At 35.2% G+C, this 21,843-nt stretch overlaps 1 protein-coding gene across 1 annotated transcript in view; it reads left to right on the top strand.

Moving 5' to 3' along the window:
• Positions 1-1,663: 1,663 nt before the first annotated feature.
• The window catches only part of LOC122809731 (exocyst complex component 3-like protein), a 132,513-nt gene continuing 112,333 nt past the window's right edge, over positions 1,664-21,843 (top strand). The window contains exons 1-2 of the mRNA XM_044081437.1: positions 1,664-1,783; positions 21,214-21,369. Coding sequence (XP_043937372.1) covers positions 1,697-1,783; positions 21,214-21,369 — 243 coding nt within the window. The 5' untranslated portion in view covers positions 1,664-1,696. The remainder of the gene's footprint in view (positions 1,784-21,213; positions 21,370-21,843) is intronic.

The following is a 21,843-nucleotide window of genomic DNA, read 5'->3' on the forward strand; positions in this document are numbered from 1 at the left end:
GTAAGTGAATCAAATCCATTACATATACCAAATCTAATAGAACATATATGAAATATCTTATAGAATAACAAATATATAACTGTCTGACTTATACATCATATTATTAAAATACATTCATTATCCAGAGATGGCAACAGTTGACAACTTCCTGACCCAATGTAGAAAAGGGGGAAAAGAGGGTTGATGATGATGATGATGATAACGAATACTAGAATACCAATCTAATATCAATGAAAAATATTGGAAATTTATTTTTTCAAGATGATTGATATAAATTCTCAGAAATGGTCAATAAATTCACCCTTCAATCAACAGTGGAAACAATTAGTTCTCACTTTTGAAAAATCTACACGTGGAAGGTATTATGAAGAGGCTTCTTTACCCAAAGAGATTAAATAAAACAACCAAGACATCAGAAATATATCACTGGAAATATACATATAGAAGCAGATTGGAAGAACATTTTATTTGATTGTGAAAGTTTGCAAGACTACTGGATGATAATTTAATTCTTTGGTCAAAATCTTTGGTCTAATAATTTATTGACTAAAAATATGGTTCTATATTGTAATGATAAACCATTCTATATTAAGAAAAAAATTCTCATTTATGGATTGTTCTATCCATAGAAAGGAAATCAATCATAAGAAGATGGTTACAGAGCATTCCCCCCACTTTCTCAGACTTTGTTTTATCATCAAAATTAGTAAATGACAAACATGAAATCAAAATCTCCTAATAAGCCTTTAAATTTTAAATAGTAGCTCAAAATTTCAGAATTATTAGAGACAGTCATAAAATAATAATCCAGTATGTTATGATGTTTATTTCTCTCTTCATTTGCCTTTCATCTTAATTTTGTCATTCCGTTTGCTTTTTTCTGACAGTTCCAACATTGAAGATGTTATGATAATGTTATAATTAATAAGAAAATAACTATGAACAAATCTTGTAAATATTATGTATAGCTAATGTTAAACTTGAAATAAAACAATTTTATGAAAATATTTTGGTTGAACATTTTCTGAAATGAAATGATGTATTGCAAAATGTATATAACAATATGTCTACTGGTGTAACTTATGGTAACAGAATTGTAATTTCAACCCATAAAGATATCTCTAAGCTCAAGATAATTTTTTCAGTCTATATCCTAAATGATAGTAACCAAAGACAAAAGTAAACAGCCAAACTGTTGAAATAAAACAAAGTGAACCAGGAATCCAGGAATCCAGGACGCCAAAAGGAACACCAGTATTAGCAAAAGTAACACCAGTATTAGCCAAAAGTATATGAAACCATTTATTATGAACAAGAGGTTTTAGCGCTTTCATCTCCTGATAGAGACTTCTTCAGAAACAATGAATAGATTTTAATTATACTTTTAAATAGTACTTAATACATGATGTCACACCTTTAATTGAAGTCTGTTTAAAGAAACATACACTTGTTAAACTGGAGCTAAAAACATTATTTGTATTGACACAAATTTTATGATTTAAGGTGTTATTAACAAGTGTTACTTTTGCTAATACTGGTGTTCCTTTTTGGCGTCCTGGATTCCTGGATTCCTGGTTCACTTTGTTTTATATCCTAAATGATGTGTTATGACAAAAATATAAAAGTAAAAGTTGTTAAACCCTCATGTATCTTCCCACAGCCACAATTCCTCTATGTGTTTTCTCAGTCTTGGCGGATGGGATCTGACCTCATTGATAACGTTTGCATGGTATTGGATCACTACTGTAAATGCTTCGGCAGGGTTAAAGAACCCATATATCAGGTATGTTGTTTCTCCGATGCACAAACGTACTTTTTATTTTACTGTAGTGCATTTTATTACAGCCACATAATAATGCATCACGTTACATTGCAAGCAATAACAGTGTGCAGAAACGTATGTGTTCATTTATGTATTTCATTTGTTTACTGGGATAGTCTGAATGAACAAAACAGATCTCCAAGGAGATATGCTTAGAAAATAACAAAGTCCTACATATGTATATACATATACATATAGATATGTATATTTGCTTTTAACGTGGAAAAAAACTCAGTGTTATTGACAATGAATATATTAAATGCAAGTACAATAATATAGGAGAGTTACCAAGGAATGAACACACAAGAGTATTTGGGCAAAACAGTAAACAGAGTAGGCAGTGGTAGAACATTAGCATGAAAACAATGCATGTGCGCATTTTATCTAGGTGGAATGCAGGTAGGATAATAGAGCGATATTAAATTAGTATGGGTATGTCAAAGTTAGGGTTGGTCTGAGTTAGAGAGTGGATAACAGATGTAAAGAAGAAAGAGGAAAATGATTTTGGGATGAGACAGGATGCTACTCAATAACAGAGCTAATGGTATGTAATCAGCACAGAGAACTGAAGCTATGAGCTGTCGGTGAGATGCTTCTGAGAGTCCTGTGATTTGTTTAGTTTACTGTGTAGCTGTGAGTGATTCACCTAACAAGACAAGACCTCTTGGGAAATTGAGAAAATGGGCTAGGCATCTCAGTGGTCTCCCTCACAATATGCCTAGTCACTACCTTTGAACCTGGTACTATGACAGGAATAGGAATGAATGCAGTTAGGAATTTTAAGACTTTGCAGAGGTCAGACTGCTCATAAGGCAGTTGCTTTAATTGTTAAAATTGTCTAGCATTAGTTTCTGCCCTAATTTGTGGGGGGGGACGGGTTTCCATAATTTGCCTATGTAGCATATAATACGTCATTACTAGATTTGAGTGGGGCAATTTGGTACTGGTCTTGTGAACTGAGATGTCTTTTTAAATTATATATTGTGATGACTGAGCTTACTTAATGGTAGCAGAGGAGCAGAGGATGGTGTAGAGTTTTCAGCTGGGCACAGTTAAGTATGTCCCACAGTTCTAATCGTTAGAGTTTTATAGGGCTAAGTAGGAATGAGCTTTGTGGGGTAGGTTCGTAATATAGTTTTCAATTTCATATAGGCTCTTTTTTTAGTTTGTGGATGCTTTTTTTGGAGGTTAGTTAAAATGGGTGAGGTATAGAATAAGTTGGGAAGTAGAATAGGTCAGACTGTTTATAGATGGGCTTGAAGTATAAGTCATGATTTGATTCTGAAATGCATACAGAATTTATGGTTCATTTTAGTTCTAGCACTGTTGTCAAATGTGAGACATTGATTGACAATAACACCTAGTAATTTTGATTGGTTAACTTATTCACTGGCAGTATTTTTTGTCTTATTAAGATTTAATATTGGATGACACTGTGTAAGTGAAGCTTCCAGTTTATAAAATGAGGTTTGGGTTACTAGTTGTAATTCGGTAATATAGTTTGCAGAGCATATTAGTGCTGAATCATCTGTGTACTCTACAAAGGTTCCTTTATCTACTACTTTATGCATGTTGGTAAATATATTAAATAACAAAAGAACAAGGCTTGATCCTTGTGGAGCACCTGTGATAATCAGAGTAAATGAAGTGTAGGAGTCTTTCCACTCAACAACCTGAGCTGTATTGGTGAGATAACTTTGGAACCATGTATGTGTGAGGTGTTAATGATGTTTATTTTTGATTGTCTGTTTTACAGCTCTTATGTTAATGAGACTGACAGTTCTTTAAGAGTCCTATTTATAAGGTTACTGAGAGGCTGAGGAGGATGACAGCTCTTAGTGTGTGACTATAGGGAAGAAGTTAGAGATAGTGTGGATGTTCATCGTGCATACAGCTGCAGTCATAACAGATGGGTTATCCTGCCATCAGGCGGGTCCTCGGTCAGTCGAATTCCAAAGAATTCCAAGAAGACTTTGGCTGAAAAATATTCGTAATCTCAGGAGCTGGCCGACCGGCACATGCGAACTGCTTCTGCTTCAGGCACCGCGCGGCAAGAAAGACTGAAGAAAATGGCGTCAGCTGGTTCTTTTATACCCCTGCTGCACTGACGTCAGGGAAGAAGCGACGACATCTGACGCCGGACCTAGACTTTGGAATTCGGCCGACCGCGGACCCACCTGATGGCAGGATAACCCATCTGTTACGACTGCAGCTGTATTAGCACTCGAACATCTACATTTATGGTAGGTACAAAACTGTACTTTCCACCCTCCTTTTTGTTTGATAATAGTATAAGACTGTTTCCTTATCAATGGGACATAGTATTTCTTAATGACCCATTTATAAGGATGGATATTTTGTTGCCTGTGGCTCTGAGGAGTTCCATTGGTGGTCAATAAGGGGCTATAGTGGTTAGTTTGAGTTTCTATATTAGTTTCTTGATGTAATCTGTGGGCATTTATTGTATGATAAAGTAGTCCTGGTCTATTGCTTATCATTATCAGAGCTGATATCACATTGTTGAACAACTGAGATGGCTACTTGAATAAAATGCATGTTAATTTTGTAGCCTATATAGTAATTTATTTTATTTGATAATGGTTTTGCATTTTATCGCTTGGACTCATTAGTTTTGTTAACGTTGTTTCAGAATTTTTTTTTTTTTTTTTTTTTTTAGAATGAGTTGTTTAGAGGTTATATTTCCCTCAGAATCATATTAGGCTTTTGACATTATTTCTTAACAATCTATAAGTTTATACATTTTGAGGCCTGCTGAAGGCTGATTATTCCATGTTTTCCAGGTCCCCCTGTACCTCTGTGTCAAAAGATGTTTAGGTTCTGTAAATAGCCAAGGGGTGGAGAGTTTTTCTTTTTCTTTTTATTGATCAGAGTTAGGGCATTTAAGGCATCTAAAAAGATTGTATTGAAGTAGCATTGTCCAGGGTTAAGTTTTTGAATGGGTTCCAAATGCATTGCATTGCTGTAAAAGTTAGTTGAAAGTAGTTTCAGAAAGTCTTTTTAAATCTTATCCAGATGAAAGAGCTATCCATAGTTATTTTTGCATTAGCGCATATTACATGTGTAAGATGATGCTCTATAATGGAGTTTGACAAAATGCCAATTTTTCAGACAGTTTTGTTCTTGATTATAATCCAGTCAAGTAGGATTTTTCATTTGTTGTCTTTGTCAATTCTTGTGCGTTCTTTAATTAACCAATTCAGACTACATAACTTTATATATGGATCTCATAATCAGCACCATTGTCTTGATGTCTCATTCTACAATGAAGACTAATAGCCATGGATTGCTTTATATTAACCCAAATCAGATACAAAATGCCTACCAGTCCTTACTTTCTAGACATGATTATATCCTGTTATAATTTTAAAACTGACACTTCCTTTTAAAACTGATCTGAGCTTCAATTAACCGTTTCATAAACCTCACTTCTTCTTCTCCTTTCTGATCAGTCACAGTGCCAATTTATTAATTTTCATGACTGCGACTGTTTCACTCAGTAATGAACATAAGGGATTTCCTCACATGGTTTCTACCCATCAGAATTATGAAAGTCCATGTCACATCTGGGTGTTTACAGTGCTCAGTAAATAGCATAGACCATTATTCAGAATGCTTATAGACAGAATCTTTTTTTCCATGGAACTTGCTACTCCTTGTAGCCAGGCATTGGCGTATTTAAAGCTATATACATGATATATTGCAACTCCTTTTTAGTTGTAAAATACATACTCATTTTATATACATTGCATGAGATATACACTACATTAGATTGTTTTAAAAATTGTTAATTTTACACTAATGAAGTAATGCACTTTTACATCAGAAAAGATCTTTTGTAGACATTTAAAATATGTACAGATAAATATATCTATTAGTATCATGGTCAAACCTTGAACTGTGAGTATAGATATCTGTTTTTTTAGTTGTCTTTTAGAGCTAAATAATTTTACAAGCTATTTTCTGTGGTTATTGTGGTGGTGATGTTTTGGGCAACACTTGCTACATTACTGCTTTTCTTGGAGACTTAATAACTTTATCTTCAGGTTGAAATTATTACCATGGATTTAGTATTCTAACTTTACATCCGACTTGTAAATCTGATAGTCTACTCCAATTCCTTTCATTAGAGTATTTCTATCTCTGCTGCTTTCTTTTCAGAATTTCATGACTGTATTGATGTTCAAGAATTAGCAATGTAGATGAGGAAGACAATTTGATTTTCATCTTTTGCTCATTAACAACTTAACTGTTGAGGACTGAATACCTGCAATGGAACACTTCTGTGTTCCAAAACTATGATATGACCGTTCTCAAAGCTTTTTTCCACTGCCGTTTCTTTTGAGATTTTTCACTGGTTGGATTGTTCTTGTCAGTTGTCTATTAGACTTCATAGAGTGTTGGCTTGCTGTTAACATGCTTGATTTCCTAATTATGCAGAGGGCTGCCTCGAGTTGAGTGAATGCCTATGGATAAACCACTGTCAATTTAGCCTTATCTAGCCTACTTTTGGAGAACAGAAAATAAGAGGAGTGGTTTTGATACTTCAGTAATGGACAAACTTTCTGTAATATCCACTATCCTGAGGAACATACTCACCTGCTTTTTGGTGATAGGGGTAAGCCATACCACTCCCTAAGTTGGTATAAATTGTACCAGGACTCACCTGATGACCAAGATAAGTCACTTTACATTCCTACCTGATTTTTGTTATCTTAGTAGCCAACCCAACCCCTTCTAATCTTCCTAAAACCTCTCTGGCATATTGGATGTGTTCTTGACTGGATTGAGTAAGGATTGAAATATTGTCTGTATATGCTAGAGAATAGGTTTCTGCTTTTTCTTGGATTCACTCTACCAGCCTCTGAAAGTTCTTGGGACATTCATCATCTCAAAGGTCATTGTCTGTTAACAAAAGAATTTGATTGAGAAAACGTAAATTAGTAAGAGTAAAAGAGACCATACATATTAAAGAGCACTATATATAATATAGGAACACTGACCAAAATGAGTGAAACATTATATAGTGCAGTATAGCAAGAACAAGGGCAAGCAGGTACAACAACTTAAAACTCTGTCCCAGCAATGCAGGAGGGCACACAATAATTTGTTTAAAAATGTGTGTGTGTGGTCCATTTGGGGCAGGTAAACTTCATCTTGGCTGCATAACCGGGAATAAATTGTGTCATGTCTGGGGGAACAAGGTTTCAAAATTTGACATTAATCACAGTTGCTAAGTGTTTGCACAAATATTTAGCAGCCAAAATGTTTGGTCCTCAAGATAAAAGATAGTGAGTATAGTCACTGTACATGCTGCTTTTTATACCCTTTTCCATATACCTTTGTTGTTCCTGTAGTTCCAAACCATATGATAATATTCTTTTGTAGATGTAACGCATCTCCAACATCACCTGAATGAAGCCCTTACTATATGAGCATCAAAGGGAAGTACTGCCACATATGAACTCTTTTAAGACAAGCAGACCACAACATCAGACTTGCATCCTACAGAATACTGAATGTTATCTCCTCTGTAGTTCTCGCTTATTTTTTTCTTGGATTCCTAAAGCTGGCATGTTGTCCTAAAATGATAGTTTATATATTCTTAGAGAACAGGCAGACTATATATCTTCCCCCTGATTAGAAAATGAATGTTTTCTAGTTGGGTGTTAATGTACAGGTAATGCCCTCTGCAAAATAAGTCCGCCACTTCATGGCAGCATATTAGGCTGTCGTGCAGCTTGGAAAGAAAAAGCAAACATGCTTTCAATGAAGCTGTAGCTTGATATATTTTTCATATTGTAATCTGACTGCTAACGTTTTAGGTCAATTAATGATAACTGTGGCATTTTAATGTTTGAAACAGTGCTTCCTTTTCTGTACCTTAACACACCTGATTTGGGTGTATAGCTTCCTGTAAAACAGAGCCATTGCTTCATTAATAGCCTTTAAGAAAAAATGTATCTTTCCCATTTCATCTTTCACCAGGTAACCTGTTCCACTCTCCTTTCTTTAGTCTATTTACCATAAGTTTGGGTGCACATAAATACTTTGTCCAAAATTAATTCTCTTCCACTTGGATTGTCTTATTGAATATTGTATAACTTTACAGTTTCTTTATATGTGTTTTATAATTTCCAATAAAAGGGAGTTCCTACATTGGAAGACCATATATATTCTTCCCAAGTATTGGTGCTTGTCTTCAAGTTTTTAAATTGTATTGGAATGCCTTCTGGCCTGCTCAAACAGCTGTTTTAAAAGATTACTATTTTACCAAAATGTCTACCTATCAGAGTTTGTCTCTCTTTAAAAAATGATAAAATATTAGATTTCAAACATTTCTTTTCAGGTGCTGTTTTAAAAATTAATTGGTCCAGCCATCACTGAATCTAACGTTTTTACTTGGTAAGGCCAGCCGGTACTAACCGGTTGAGATTAAAGTCCGATGTGGATGGTCAAGATAACTATCAGGAGGGGCTACATAACCAGTGAAGTACTTCTAGAAAGTATCTACGGATGGTGCCAAGTAAATATAGTTAAATACAATAGGGTTAAGCAGTCTCCAAGGGTCAAATAAGCAAATGTCTAACTTTAAATCTATTACTATTGCTAATACTTTGGAAGAGCCTCTCAGTCCATGGGTGCTTTATCTATAATAAGAAACTGCACTAAATTGAAGCCCCTTCCCATAACAAAAAGGAAAGCATATCCTTTTTATTCTGTCCACTTCAATAGAAAATCAGTCAAGAGCATTCATGTTCTCCTTACTGGGGACATAAAAGTTGCAAACCCTATATGAATTGCAGAACTAAGTAATTCTGGGTACAATGTGGGTGCTGAGAAAAGCACACTTGGCTGACATCAAAAACTGAAGCAATACTAATTTCATGAAGTCTAACTATGCCTTGACTTAGGAATGGGGTCCATTCCTGTCATAGTATTAGAAACCCAAAACATTTAGAGTAATTTTAAAACGTCTGGAACATTGGCTTTATGACAAATCTTTGACTCTGTTTTGATTGAAAAAAGGCAAGCCCCCCCATATCCTTAATGTGGGAGGAGGTCTGCACTGCCGTGCACCCACTACTTATATATACACAAACTCTGTAACATCTCAGGGAAATCCCTGGAACACTGCAACCTTGTTCTTTAGGTAAAAAAGCCTGCAGTCACACAGTAATCAATTCTTAATGGAGTCAGTCATTAGGGTGCCAAAGACAAACCAGAAACCCCAAAGAATTGCCTGCCAGGGTCTGGAATACAGAAAGGTCTACTTTTTTTGAGGCATTGCTAAGCATTTGCTATCCTGTGCTATTACTGAATAATGTGATCATGGACTTTTATAGTTAAAGTTATGTGTACAATAGAAATGTGCACCTCCCATGCTTTGGTTATGTCACCCATAATACTCCTTCACAGTTTAGCTTCTTGAAGAAAGGCAATGTGTGCATTGTGCTGCATTGATTTATGCAGTATAGCAGTTAGTTTAACTTTGGTATTAATATGAATACCATAAGCTTGCTCTGTTTTCCATTCCCATTCCATTTCCTCAGACTATACAAATGAAGTTATCTAGGTTGTGAACTACTATTAACAATCTAACAATCTCTCAGCCAAACATTTTAGTAATACACACATTGCCACTCAAGCACCAGCTTTACATGTTACTGTTTAACACTAACCTCTTATACTAAGAAGAAGAGATTTGGGGTAAGGCAATGCTTAATCTGCTTATGTACACCCCTCCATTTCCAAGGGAGTCTAAGGAACAGGCTTAGAAATACAATTAGTAAGAGCATAAATGCATTCAAATACTGTGTGCTGCATGAAGGGTCAAATTCCCACAAATTTAACTATGTTCATTTATTAATGTTCAGCTACTAAACCTCCGTGACTCCATGCAGTATAGTATCTGCCTAAGACCCACATTATATTTATGGTTATAAAATGTAAATGACCTTGGAAAAAACATTGCACATAAGTGCAAAATAGTATAGGTCATAAAACTGCAACATCAAATCATATAGCACACTCATTCTTAAAATGAGTGCAATGCAAAAAATGAACAGTAAAAAAATATTCCTGGCAAGAAATAATCGCCTCATTGATTACACAACCATCCCTATAATTGCACTTAAGCCAGAAAATACATAGTTACAGCTAACTAGATTCCATTAAAATGCAGCACTGCCCTTTTCACCATCACCAGACAAACGTAAAAATCGATCAAAGTGGCTATCATCAGGGAAAAAGGTAGTTCGTTCACTTAATCAGCCACATAGACAGTCAGCCACGTTGTGCAAAACCAGCACTTAAGATAGTGCTACCCCTGTCCATTAAGATCCCCCCTCCCAAAAAACCCTCCTTTAGATAATGTGCACTCAAAAACATAATGAAATTTAGACTTTTGGTAACAACATACACTATAATAACATTTTCTTAACCAGCTTACTATATTCTATTGATGTTTATTACTTAAAACATTTACTGGACTGTTGTGACAAATGTACATGCAAAAATGCCCCACTCTGCAAGGCTGTAGAAATGTTAGGCAACCACTGGAAACAAATATCAATGAAACCTTAATCAAAAAATAGAAATTCAGCAAAGTGAAACATTCCCATAGTGAAGAGTTTGAGGCATGATGAATGTAACACTTTCAGGCATGCTGAAGATCTTTCATCTTACCTTATCAACCTCTGCAGTCTGGGCAAATATTTTGATCTACGTGTCTGTAATGCACATTTTCTATATTTCTTCCTGCACATCTTCTGTATTCTTCCACCTCCTTTAGAACTGGGTCAGGGTATGGAAAATAATGCCTCCTCCTGCTTACAAAGATAATTAATCTAACTGATAAAGTCTGTTAAAGGATAATCACTGGTGGGCTGTCTTAATGTTGCTTCTGCCCTCTGAGTCCTCCATAAGTGTCTTCAATTGTTTGGCCCTCTGGGCTTCTGACAGGAGTGCTAGGGAATGACAAAGTTTTCCGTTTAGTTTTCTGCCTCACTTGAAGCATCTTGAGAGCAAGTTTCTGACTTTTCCTAGATGTAGCTGAGTATCTTCTAGCATTTAATGGATGTCAGGGGAAGGCCATAGCTTTGGTTAGAAAACCAAAAGTCACCTCCTTGAATGACGTACAGTGAAACATGAATCTCCTTATTGAGGAAGAGAAACACTTTGTCCTGCTATGCAGAGCAGAACTATACCAGAGCAAACTCTACCAGGTATCCAACAATTTACACTGCACAACCAGGCTATCTTGATATGGTATCTCTAAATAATTCAGGAATTTAGTCATGAAGTGTCTGTGCATTTGTTTGCAGGTTCCTGTTAATTTTATGGGTTCTATTTTCACTTGCTTTGGAATACGCAGATGTGGCATAAATTCTTGCATAATAAAGGTAACTGGTTCATGTCCCTCATTACCATCTGGTTAGCTGACCAGTCTTTATTTCTACATTATCAGATTGTCTGACTCATCCTGCTTGAACTTTGCTTCAAATTCTGTGATTGCAGCTGCTTGGTGAGGCCTGTAATTGCAGCCTGCTGCAACATCATGGCTGCTGTGGATATTCCAGTTTTTAATAACTCATCACAAGTTGTTTCTTCAGTGAGACACAAGTGGCCATTAGCATTTTAGAATCTTGTAGAATTTTACATGGCATGGTGGTTAAAAGAGGCCAAGGATAATAGTACAGTTGTACTATTTTTCAAATCTTGAATTGTAACTATTGACAAACAGATCATGTGCTCTTAACCAAAAAGCTGTAAAAATCTCAGTCTTTGAGTGCCTAGTCGTATTAATGTCTAAAACTAGAAGAAAAAAAATGTAATTAACTTCTGCATATATCAACCACTGCATAAGGCTGTAACTATCCTAAAGTAACCTTAACTCCATAGCTAGATGGCTCCCACAGGAAGATTATATATGCACACCTACAAATCCTTGTGCATGTCCCATTCAAAAGGATATTTTATGGAATTCATACAACCCAAGCAGGGTAACAAATGTTGCTGAGAGGGTCAAAAGAGACCTGCCAGTAACCACGAAGGTTTGTATGGTCAGATAATTAACTCAGTCTTGCTGATCTAACACTTCATCTGTCCTGGGCATATGGTATGTATTTGTTTTTCAGTGACTATTTAGTTTCCTGGAATGAACATAGTATTTGCTGCTCCCACCCTTTTTGGCCATAAGTACCACCACTGAGGACCAGATACTGTTAGATTTCAGGATTAACCTCAGATTCAATACTTCCTGATGTTCTTTCTTCATGGGCTCTGTAACTTGCTCTTGTTCTCTGTAAGAAGTCTGTTTATTGCTCATTGGGATCCTTTGTCTATTTCTTGTTCTACTAGTTGAGTATTAGCAGTGGACATATCCAGACATTCTTGTTGCATAGTTCTGGTTTCCTGAACCTGTTTAAGGTACAGCTGATGTGCATTACCTCATCCACTGAGACATCAGTTCATGCCTCACTGAAGAGATCATCTACAAGACCACCCTTCAGTTTGGCTCTTAAGCTACTGTGTAAACTAAGTGCTAGTGTCTCTAACATGGTAAGGCTTCTTCATATTAACATGGTATAGTTTGTTTTTGCCTTCTAACTTCACTATATAATTAACTGTGAAAGGACCCCCAATGCTGCCAGCAGCTTATTTTGTTAGATAGGAATAAGCACTATTATTTGTAGTCTGACTGTATGCTTTCACATTTCTGCCAGGTTGCACCAAAATCTTAGTCACTGCTATACTGTGCAAGCAGCTCTTATGCCAAGCCTTTGAGTTCCCTAAGCCTTGTGTTTTAATTCAGCACATATTGACAACAGACTTCATGTAGGAATTACATTCATTCTCCCACTCATCATGAATGAATTCAAGGACCCCTCACCCTGTGACTATAAATTAACTCAAGTGGTGAAAATGATGGATTCTTATGGCACCTCATCATATACAAAGAAGAAATGAGAATGTACTTGTCCCACTCCCACTTAAACTAGTCTAAGAATACTCTCAGCATGGTCTTCAGACTATTTGTTTTGGAAGGTGAGGGATAGTTTTAACTGCTTTATCCCACAGCAGTTCCACAAACAAGTCAGTGTGATTGATATAAAATTAGCCCTTTTGGTAAAAGGTATTTCTCGAGGAAAACCCACTCTGCTGAAAATTTCTAACACAGAATTTTCCACCTTTTCTGCTCCAGTAGAGGGCAAAATCAATGCTTCTGTGTATCCAGTAGCACAATCCAGGTATAAATCTTATTTGTCATACCCGGGGTATCAAGAGGCCTCACAACATCCATGGATACCCTGTGAAATGGTTCCTGAATAACAGGTAAAGGCTTTAAAATAACCTTAGCTTTTTCTTCTACCTTCCCAACCTTTTGACACTACTCGGTATCTTACATCACCCAGTCATTTCTTTTGTAATCCCTGACCAATGAACATTTCGTGTAAGCACCTTATTTTGTATGATTTATGCCTAAATGGTTTGAAAAGAAATATCATTGGCTATAACCAGAAATACCTTACGGTAGAACCTTGGGACTAAAAACTGCTGTATCACATCTCACTCCAGCCTTCCTTTAGGAGGTTATTCTCTGTTTTCTCACACAGTGCCCTTGAGGATTTCAGACATATTTGGCTACTTTTCTCAAGTTCAGTAAGGGGGTATGTGAGAGGTTTGCCTGTTTCAACACACAGTCTATTTCTTCTTTTATGACTCTCCCCAGTCCCCTTTACAGTGGAAGTCTTTTTTTTTTTATTTCAACAGCTCAGTCTAAGAGTTAAAGTGCTACCGTCTTTTCCCATTATGTAAACTCTTCTGGAGGACATCCATTGTCTTCTGACAGCTGTGGCTCAGATTCAGGATTCCTGCTACCCAGCTCTTTTTATATGAATTAGTCACACCAGCCTCTGTTGGAGATGCGGCTATTGCCTGGATCTCCATTATCACCCTCCACACTTGATTGTCTCCACGGCACTGGCAGTAGTGCAATGGCTCAACAGGTAGCACACTCACCTTTGGTGTATAAGGCTGTGGTTCTATTTGCACACTAGAAAGATCAACTGCTGACCCTGCAGTGTAGCATAAGGGAGTGCTGCAATCCTGAGTGTGCTGTACTTTGGATTAGATGTTTAACCAAGGCTCCATCTGCCTGCATTGGTGGTAGCTCAAGTGGATGCAAAAGATCCCATGGGACCTATCAAAAAGAGTAGGATTCCTTTATTATACTTAACTATATAAAAATGTACATATTTAAAGAAATTACATTGAATTTACATTCCGTGATCATTTACAATGTTTTGTTTCACATTTGTATAGACCCTCACTCTTTTAACCCATTTGATTTCCTGTATTATATTTGGTAATATCCAATTTCCAGTAAACATAATCTCATCCAGTCTTTCATTCCATATTATCTGTAGAATACAAAACATTTTTCTATCCAAATTTTTGACATATTTCATACTACATTTCTCACAAAATCCATATTCAATCATAGCCATATTTATCTGTTTATAATCTTGTATTTCTCTCACAGTATTCTTTTCTATTATTTTTCACCATATGTTTTTTACTCTTTTATATGTTAAAAAAACATGAGCTACCATTTCTAATTCACCACAAAAAAACTGTCTTTTTGTTTACTTTTTTACACACCGTATTTCATTTTACAGGCCATCTATTAGCTTGTAGACTCCATAAAAATTCAAGACATACATCATTCTTTAATCACCATTAATTTCTTTGTTTTATGGCTTTTATTGTTTTTTTTGTTAGATGTCCCAATGAGTTCATGCAATAATTTTCCATCATTATATTTTTATACCATATTTCCATGTTTTTTCCTATCTTGTCTATACTTAACTTCCATATTTTTATTTTGTCTTGATACATCTTTATTTCTTCATTACCCCATTCTGTCTCCATTTATTTAATTGTAATAATTTCCTTTCCCTTTCATATATTTAAAAGGTCTTTCTCCCAACATTTCTTCTTTTGTGATCCATTTTAACACCCTGTATTAATTAAATGAAGCCCCATATATTATAGGATTCAATAAACACAACCCCATCCTCTCTCTCTCTATATATATATATATATATATATATATATATATATATATATATATATATATATATATATATATATGTATATATATATAAAAACACTTCTCTTTTAGCTGGGTTTAACCTAGCTCCCCATAAATATCTAAAGATTATTTCAATAAAGGTTTTTACAGTTCTCTTGGTATCATATACACAATAGCCATGTATGATATTTTTCCCATCCATATTATATTAATTAAGTGCATTTTCTTCTTATAAGACAACCTACATTTGCTCCACATAACACTAAGCCCTTTAAATTCTTTCAAAATGTTCTCCCATTTCATATAGAATATTCACTGAAATTAATTCCTAATATTGATATCACTTTCCTTCCACATTGCATTCCTTCCAACTGCTCCTCATATTCAAAACCCTTACATTTTTCTCTATTCATTATTAATCCAACTTTTTGCAATATTTTTGTGCACATATATAATTATGTCTTTCATTTCCTCTCTATTCTTAGCCATTTAATTTTCTGTCTTTTTGTTCTTTTTTGATATCATCCAGTTTTCCTGACTATCATTAATAATTCTTGGCTTCCTTTTTCTTTAACACCCAGTAATGCCTTCTTCCATTACATACTCCAATTTATGTTCTAATCTTTTTATATTATCTTAATAAATATATTATAATCATTAGTATTTAACATTACTAGCCTCCAGTGCTTTTTCATTCTTCTGTTCTTTTTTCCATTTAAATCTCTTAGCACGTCTACATATTTATCCATAACAAATGCTGTCATTTAGCCACTCATTAAATACTTTCAGCAAAATTTCTTTCTAACATTAAATATCCTATACTATCAGGTCCTGCTGCTGAATTTATATTTATTTTCCTCATTACCATATCTAAATCCACACTTAGAATTTGTTTTCCAATTCTTTATTCATTTCTTCTATAAACTGCTTCATCCTCCAATATTTTTTCTTTATTTCTCTGTTTTACCATCTCTTTAATACACTACACTACAATATTCATAATATTTGTTTTCTTTCAACTTCTCCATCTTTATTTATCATTTCTCTCATTATACCACTGTCTATTTTAGTCAAAAATTGTGATACTACTACTTTTTCCTTTTAAAGATATTTTTGTTTTTAAAACAAAATTTTTTTGGTAAATCTCTTCTTTTTTAAGTTGAATTAAATAAAAATATCTTCAGTGTCATTACCTGTTGGAACATCTGCAGGATTATCATCAAACACAGCCACCTATCTGCCTCCCTATTCCTCTTCTCAGTTCAAATGAACACCGGCCACTTGAAAATGTATCCCCCTCTTGAACCTAAGTAGAGTGGACTGCCTGGGAAAATAACAAGAACAGGTTGAAAAATAGTTATGTCTGGTACAGTATCCTTCTTTGACAATGTTTCTTTACCTTCTACTAGGATAGATTGCATACATTATGATAATCTAGAGCAGCTGCAAGATTAGTAATGAAGATGTTAAATAAAAATTTGAAGTTATATGTTATCTGCAAAGTAAAGGATTTAGTATAGAAAATCTAGCACAGGTAATGTCACAGCATAACAGAACAATGAGTTCCCAAATTAAGGAGAAACAAGTGGAATGGAAGACTTTGTTGATTTGTCAGATGATAATTCTGTGTAGTGGAACAAAACATTAGATGGAGTTGCACAGCAAGGAAAGGAGCAGGAAATAGTGGCAACTGTGATGCAGACAATGTTGTGGAGTGATGGGCCAATGGGTTCCCATGTGAAGGAGCAGCAGATGACTGAGGATGAAAAGAACAATGTTATAGAATGCCTACAGAAAACAGCAAAGAATGTATTCTAAGTTTAGAAGAAAATGGTCAAAGGGAAGAGTTACTTGATTTAATAGAGATGGATAGATTTATTAAGACTGATAAACACATTAGATTACAGCAAGTAAATAAAACCCAAAATGTTAGAAGTCTGAAAAAAAAAACAGATGAACACAGTAATCAAGACTATTAACAGAAATGCATGTGATATAACACAAGTAAATAATATATATTACTATACAGTTAAATTAATAACAGATAAAGTCATACCAGAAAAACAAAGAGCAGTAAGAGAAAAGTAAAGAAGAAATAAAATGCTATAAGACAAGAACTGGTTAAGCTTGGAGATGTCTTGCAAGTTGAAACAAGGTGATGTAAAAAAAACACTGCTGCCTTCTGTGACAGTCAACACCTGTCACACCCAAATAAGTTTTACTTTGTACAGCTACAGATTAGAACACTATCCACTAGTTCTCTTAGATTTCATCTACTTCAGATTAAGACCAGTGTCTTCCACTACAGTCTTACCAACAGCAATTGCATACAAATACACACAATATTTTCCAGAAGGTATTAGTGATATATATCCAGTATCAAGAATCCCTTCAATGTCTTTATAGTAATGATGCTACCAGCTAGATCACTCTAGCATACCAAAAACAATGTTACTGTCCATTCTTCACGTAAGGTAACTGTATTTTGGTAGCTATGACTAAAACAGTCAGCATTTAAAAGGTGGAAGTCAACAATTAAGTTTATACCTGTTCAGTATAACTATGCACAAGCTAATAAATACACCACTAGCCACAAGCATTAAAACTGAATAATACAATTTTGTATTTGAAATAAATGAAATTAAACACTGCACTTTATAAAATTCAATATCCAAAAATTCAGAATCCAAAAAGCTTTATACTTTCATAAAGAAATGGCAGATAAATGAGCTTAAACAGACAGATGGCAGAAAGACAAATTCTAACTAACATCTTAACTGGGCCTATTGCTACTAGTTGTTAAAGACACACATGATTTTCTATCTACCTTTGACTTGCATGTCCAAACAGCAATTATGCAATTTGCCAAGCAGTGTATATTAGAGCATGAGCTCTGTCCAGGAATGCAGTCTATTTGTACACAATTCAGAAGCAGGGTAGAAACTAAACTGGTTAAGTCTTTGTCTCACTCTCTCTACATTTAATTGTCGCACACAATATCTCCTGTTTTTTTTTTTTCAGTATGAATGCAAGGTTTCTCATTTTTACAGTGATATACTTATGGGGGAAAGATGGAGTCTAATCAGGAAACACATTCTTTTGACCTGAAATAGTATTTTAAATTCAGAAAACTATAAGCACTGAAAGAGTGCACACATTTGAGAAGACAGTTTTATTCTTTAACACTTTAATGCTCGATGCATAAAATTCAAAGCCTCAGTAAAGGCTATTGAGGAGATTATAAGACATGACATTTTGGTGGCAGTAGTCCAAGCAAAAGTTGGACGTGGCAAGGTAGCGTATAGGTCTAATTGAAGCTGGCAAGGGATTCTACATTTTACCACTTGTACTACATTTTTACTACAAAGAAATAACACAATTTTATTAACATAATTTGTTATGGGGAAAATACTTGCATTTACCTCAGTTTCATACAGCCTTCTGTATGTTTTACTGAAGGACAATTGCAAACTTCTCTCAACTGATCACATTTCTTCTCTGGAGGCAGTTACATTTGCTTTTAGCATGGCACCACCTTTTTCAGAGAATATTAAATTAAACAATTTCTTATACATATAAATAATCAAAATGATAGAAAAGTCAGAGCTGGCTGGTTACCTGCCTGTCTCAGTGTGTGTTTTGTATGATACCATTAGGCTGTATAGTAGACTTCTTTTCAGACTATTCCCAGTATAAAAATGAGAAATGGGCCCTTAGATAACTAAATTCACTGACAACTGCAAACTACATAATATAAATGCTTCCAAATAAAAAGTTCTTAAAGATAGCCTAAAAAATTGCATGGTTGTTGCTGCAGTGCTAATGACTTTATTACGAGACTTAGCAAAAAGGCCACACATTATGATTACAAAATAAATGGCCATATTATAAAAATGATATCACCAGCAACTGGGGACAATGGTAGGGAACATTAACCATTGTATATCTACCAAAGCCAAGAAAGCTTAGCAAATTATAAAGGGTATGTATTGTCACTCCATGGGGAACACTTTACAACTTAATGCCTTAAAATCTGGTCCATTATTGAATATTCTGCATGATATAGCTTTTGAACAGGCCATCTAATGAAATATGACAAAGTACAGTTGCTTCATACTACAAAATCATAGAGTTGTAATAAACATGAACTATTTAGAAAAGTTTTTGTAAATGTAATGATAATGATATACTGTTCATTACAATGTACTTAGAGTTGATGTCTGCCCAATCATGACAAAGTTCTGATGTGGTTGATGAAGTAAAACTAACAGTAAATACCAATTAAAAAAAAACAACAAAAAACAAACATATCGGGTATGTTATAATACATCTTCCAAGATTATGGACTATGCTTCCCATTACAATCAGAACAAGCAGTAATTAACCACTATATCTATATCTATATCTATATCTATATCTATATCTATATCTATATCTATATCTATATCTATATTTATATCTATATCTATAGCTATATCTATATCTATGTATATCTTTGTATAAATATCTCAATATGTAGAACATCAACTTCTGCACAACAACACTTATCTAACTTGACCAGTAACATTTTCAAAATTACACCAAATGATAAAGGACAACAAATGCTCTTTTCTCCCGGTCAGTCAGTTAACAAACAGAAAAACTAACTGTAACATCAGGCCTACTTTGAATAGTTTTCCATAAAATAATGTGTGAAGGGTTAGGATTAGGGCCATTGTTAGGACTTGGGGTAGCATGCATGAGTAAAGATGGACAAGGGGGCTTCTTCCCCTATATGCCACCTAACCTTGCTATAATCCCAGCCATAAACATTACCTTATAAAAATAATTTTCCCCTAACAGTACCACTACACAGGACACCTGGGCACATTTCCTATACAACAGAACACATGCACAATACTAAAAATGTACCATTACCTAATCTAGGGTGGCACAGTGGCACAGGTGATGGTTTTGTCGCCTCACAACAAGAGGTTCCTTGGTTCACTTCTCGGCTGGGATGCCTTCTGTGTGGAGTCTGCAAGTCATCCCTGTGTTTACGTGGGTTTCCTCTGGGTGCTCTGGTTTCCTCCTGCATTCCAAAGATGTGCAGTAGATGGATTGCACACAGTAAATTGGCCATAGGTGTGAACATGTGCTTGAGTGTGTGGTGTGGAAGAACTACCGTAGCAGGACTAGCCACCTGGTAGTGAAAATCTTGGCTTTAAATGATTGTCCTTGTTGAAGTGACATCTCAATCCCATGTGCAAAAATGGGAAAAAGGGGTTGCGGATGGATGGATGCTTGGAGTCCTTACTCTAATTGTAACATGCGAAACAAACACACACAAACATTCAGTGCTGAAACTGTAACGTGACCCTGGAGTTAGTATTTATAGTTAGGAGGGTTGTAGTCCCCCCCACCTACTTTTGGTTTTATATTGTTAGCATTCAGTGAAATGAGATTCATAAATATAAAAGCTAAGTAGGTAGGTGCTATGCCCACTACACCCTCCCAGTGTGAGGGGGCTGTGCCCCCCTGAACTATATATGCTAAATCCAGGATCACAATACAGTTGGGAAAAGGGCATATATGTTTTATTTGCCCAACAGTACTTACATTCAGTGAAACGTGATTCAGTGAAATGAGTTTTCAGTGATTTGAGCTTTCAGTGATTTTTTGAGGCTGAATTGAAATTCAGTGAAATGAGTTTTCAGTGAATCAAAGTAGACCCATTTATATATATATATATATATATATATATATATATATATATATATATATATATATATATATATATATATATATATATATATATATATGTATGCATGTGTGTACATTCCTGCCATGTGGCATTTATGCAGTTCTGAATTTTGCTCTTGACCCGATTTATTTTTAGACAATTAGACAGACTGCTTCCATGTGCCACTCTGCCAGTTAAAATGTACATAATATCAATGCTTTTACTAATTGTGTGGAGGTATTCTGTTGATTGAAAAATACACTGATAATGGGTAAAGGAATCCTCCTTTCCTTTAGATGGACTGTCCTCAGATGTGATTCTATAAATAAAGAAGGTGCAGGTGATGAATAACCTGTATATTTAATGAGTGTCTTTGCCCCATGCACACATACATACACACAGTAAATCATTGATTGAATTTCAGAGTATGAATGTCCTAGACCAGTGACAAAAAGATCTGGTGTCACAAGGCACAGGGACAGGGTGCTAGAAAATTGGACTGCCTTGCTTAAAAGAAAAGTTATTTCTAATGTTTCATTTCTTCGGTGACAGATTCTACTGCAAGAATGCCAGCATGTTGTTGTTGTTGAGTATCTACGAGCCCTCATGGAAAAGAGGATGGTATGCAGGAACTCAGAAGAAAGGAGCCAGTTTTCAGATAAAATGACTCAGGATTCATTACAGTTGAATGACTTCTTCTGCAAAATGGTAAGTCAGTCTCTTTCTCTATTTTTACTCTTTGATATTATTCACAGAACATAAAATTAAAATTTATTTACAGGGAAAGTCCGACTTGGAAAAAAGCCAATTTTCAGTGGATGTCCAGGGAGAAACACTCCAGATGCATGTGTTTGTAATGTGGGAGAAAACCAGAGTACTCAGAGAAAACCCACATGAGCACAAAGAGGACATGTAGACTGCACAGAAGGCACTCTAGCAGAGAATTGAACCAGAGAACCTCTTACTGTAAGACGATAATGCTACCGCTGCACCACTGCACCATCCAACAATTCCATTTTTTTTCTTTCACATACATGTGTGTTCTATGCTTTAATCCTCTCCCCCCATTTCTCTTACCTAATATCACTGTGGGCCTTTCACGCTTTTTGACAGCATCTGTGCATGTCTGTGGTCCCAGCTGCTGGACGTTTTATGGCTTTTATATATATATTCAGTCTGGGA

This window comes from Protopterus annectens, chromosome 8.part0, assembly GCF_019279795.1.
Source record: "Protopterus annectens isolate FY-2018-M chromosome 8.part0, PAN1.0, whole genome shotgun sequence".
Taxonomy (NCBI): Eukaryota; Metazoa; Chordata; order Ceratodontiformes; family Protopteridae; genus Protopterus; species Protopterus annectens.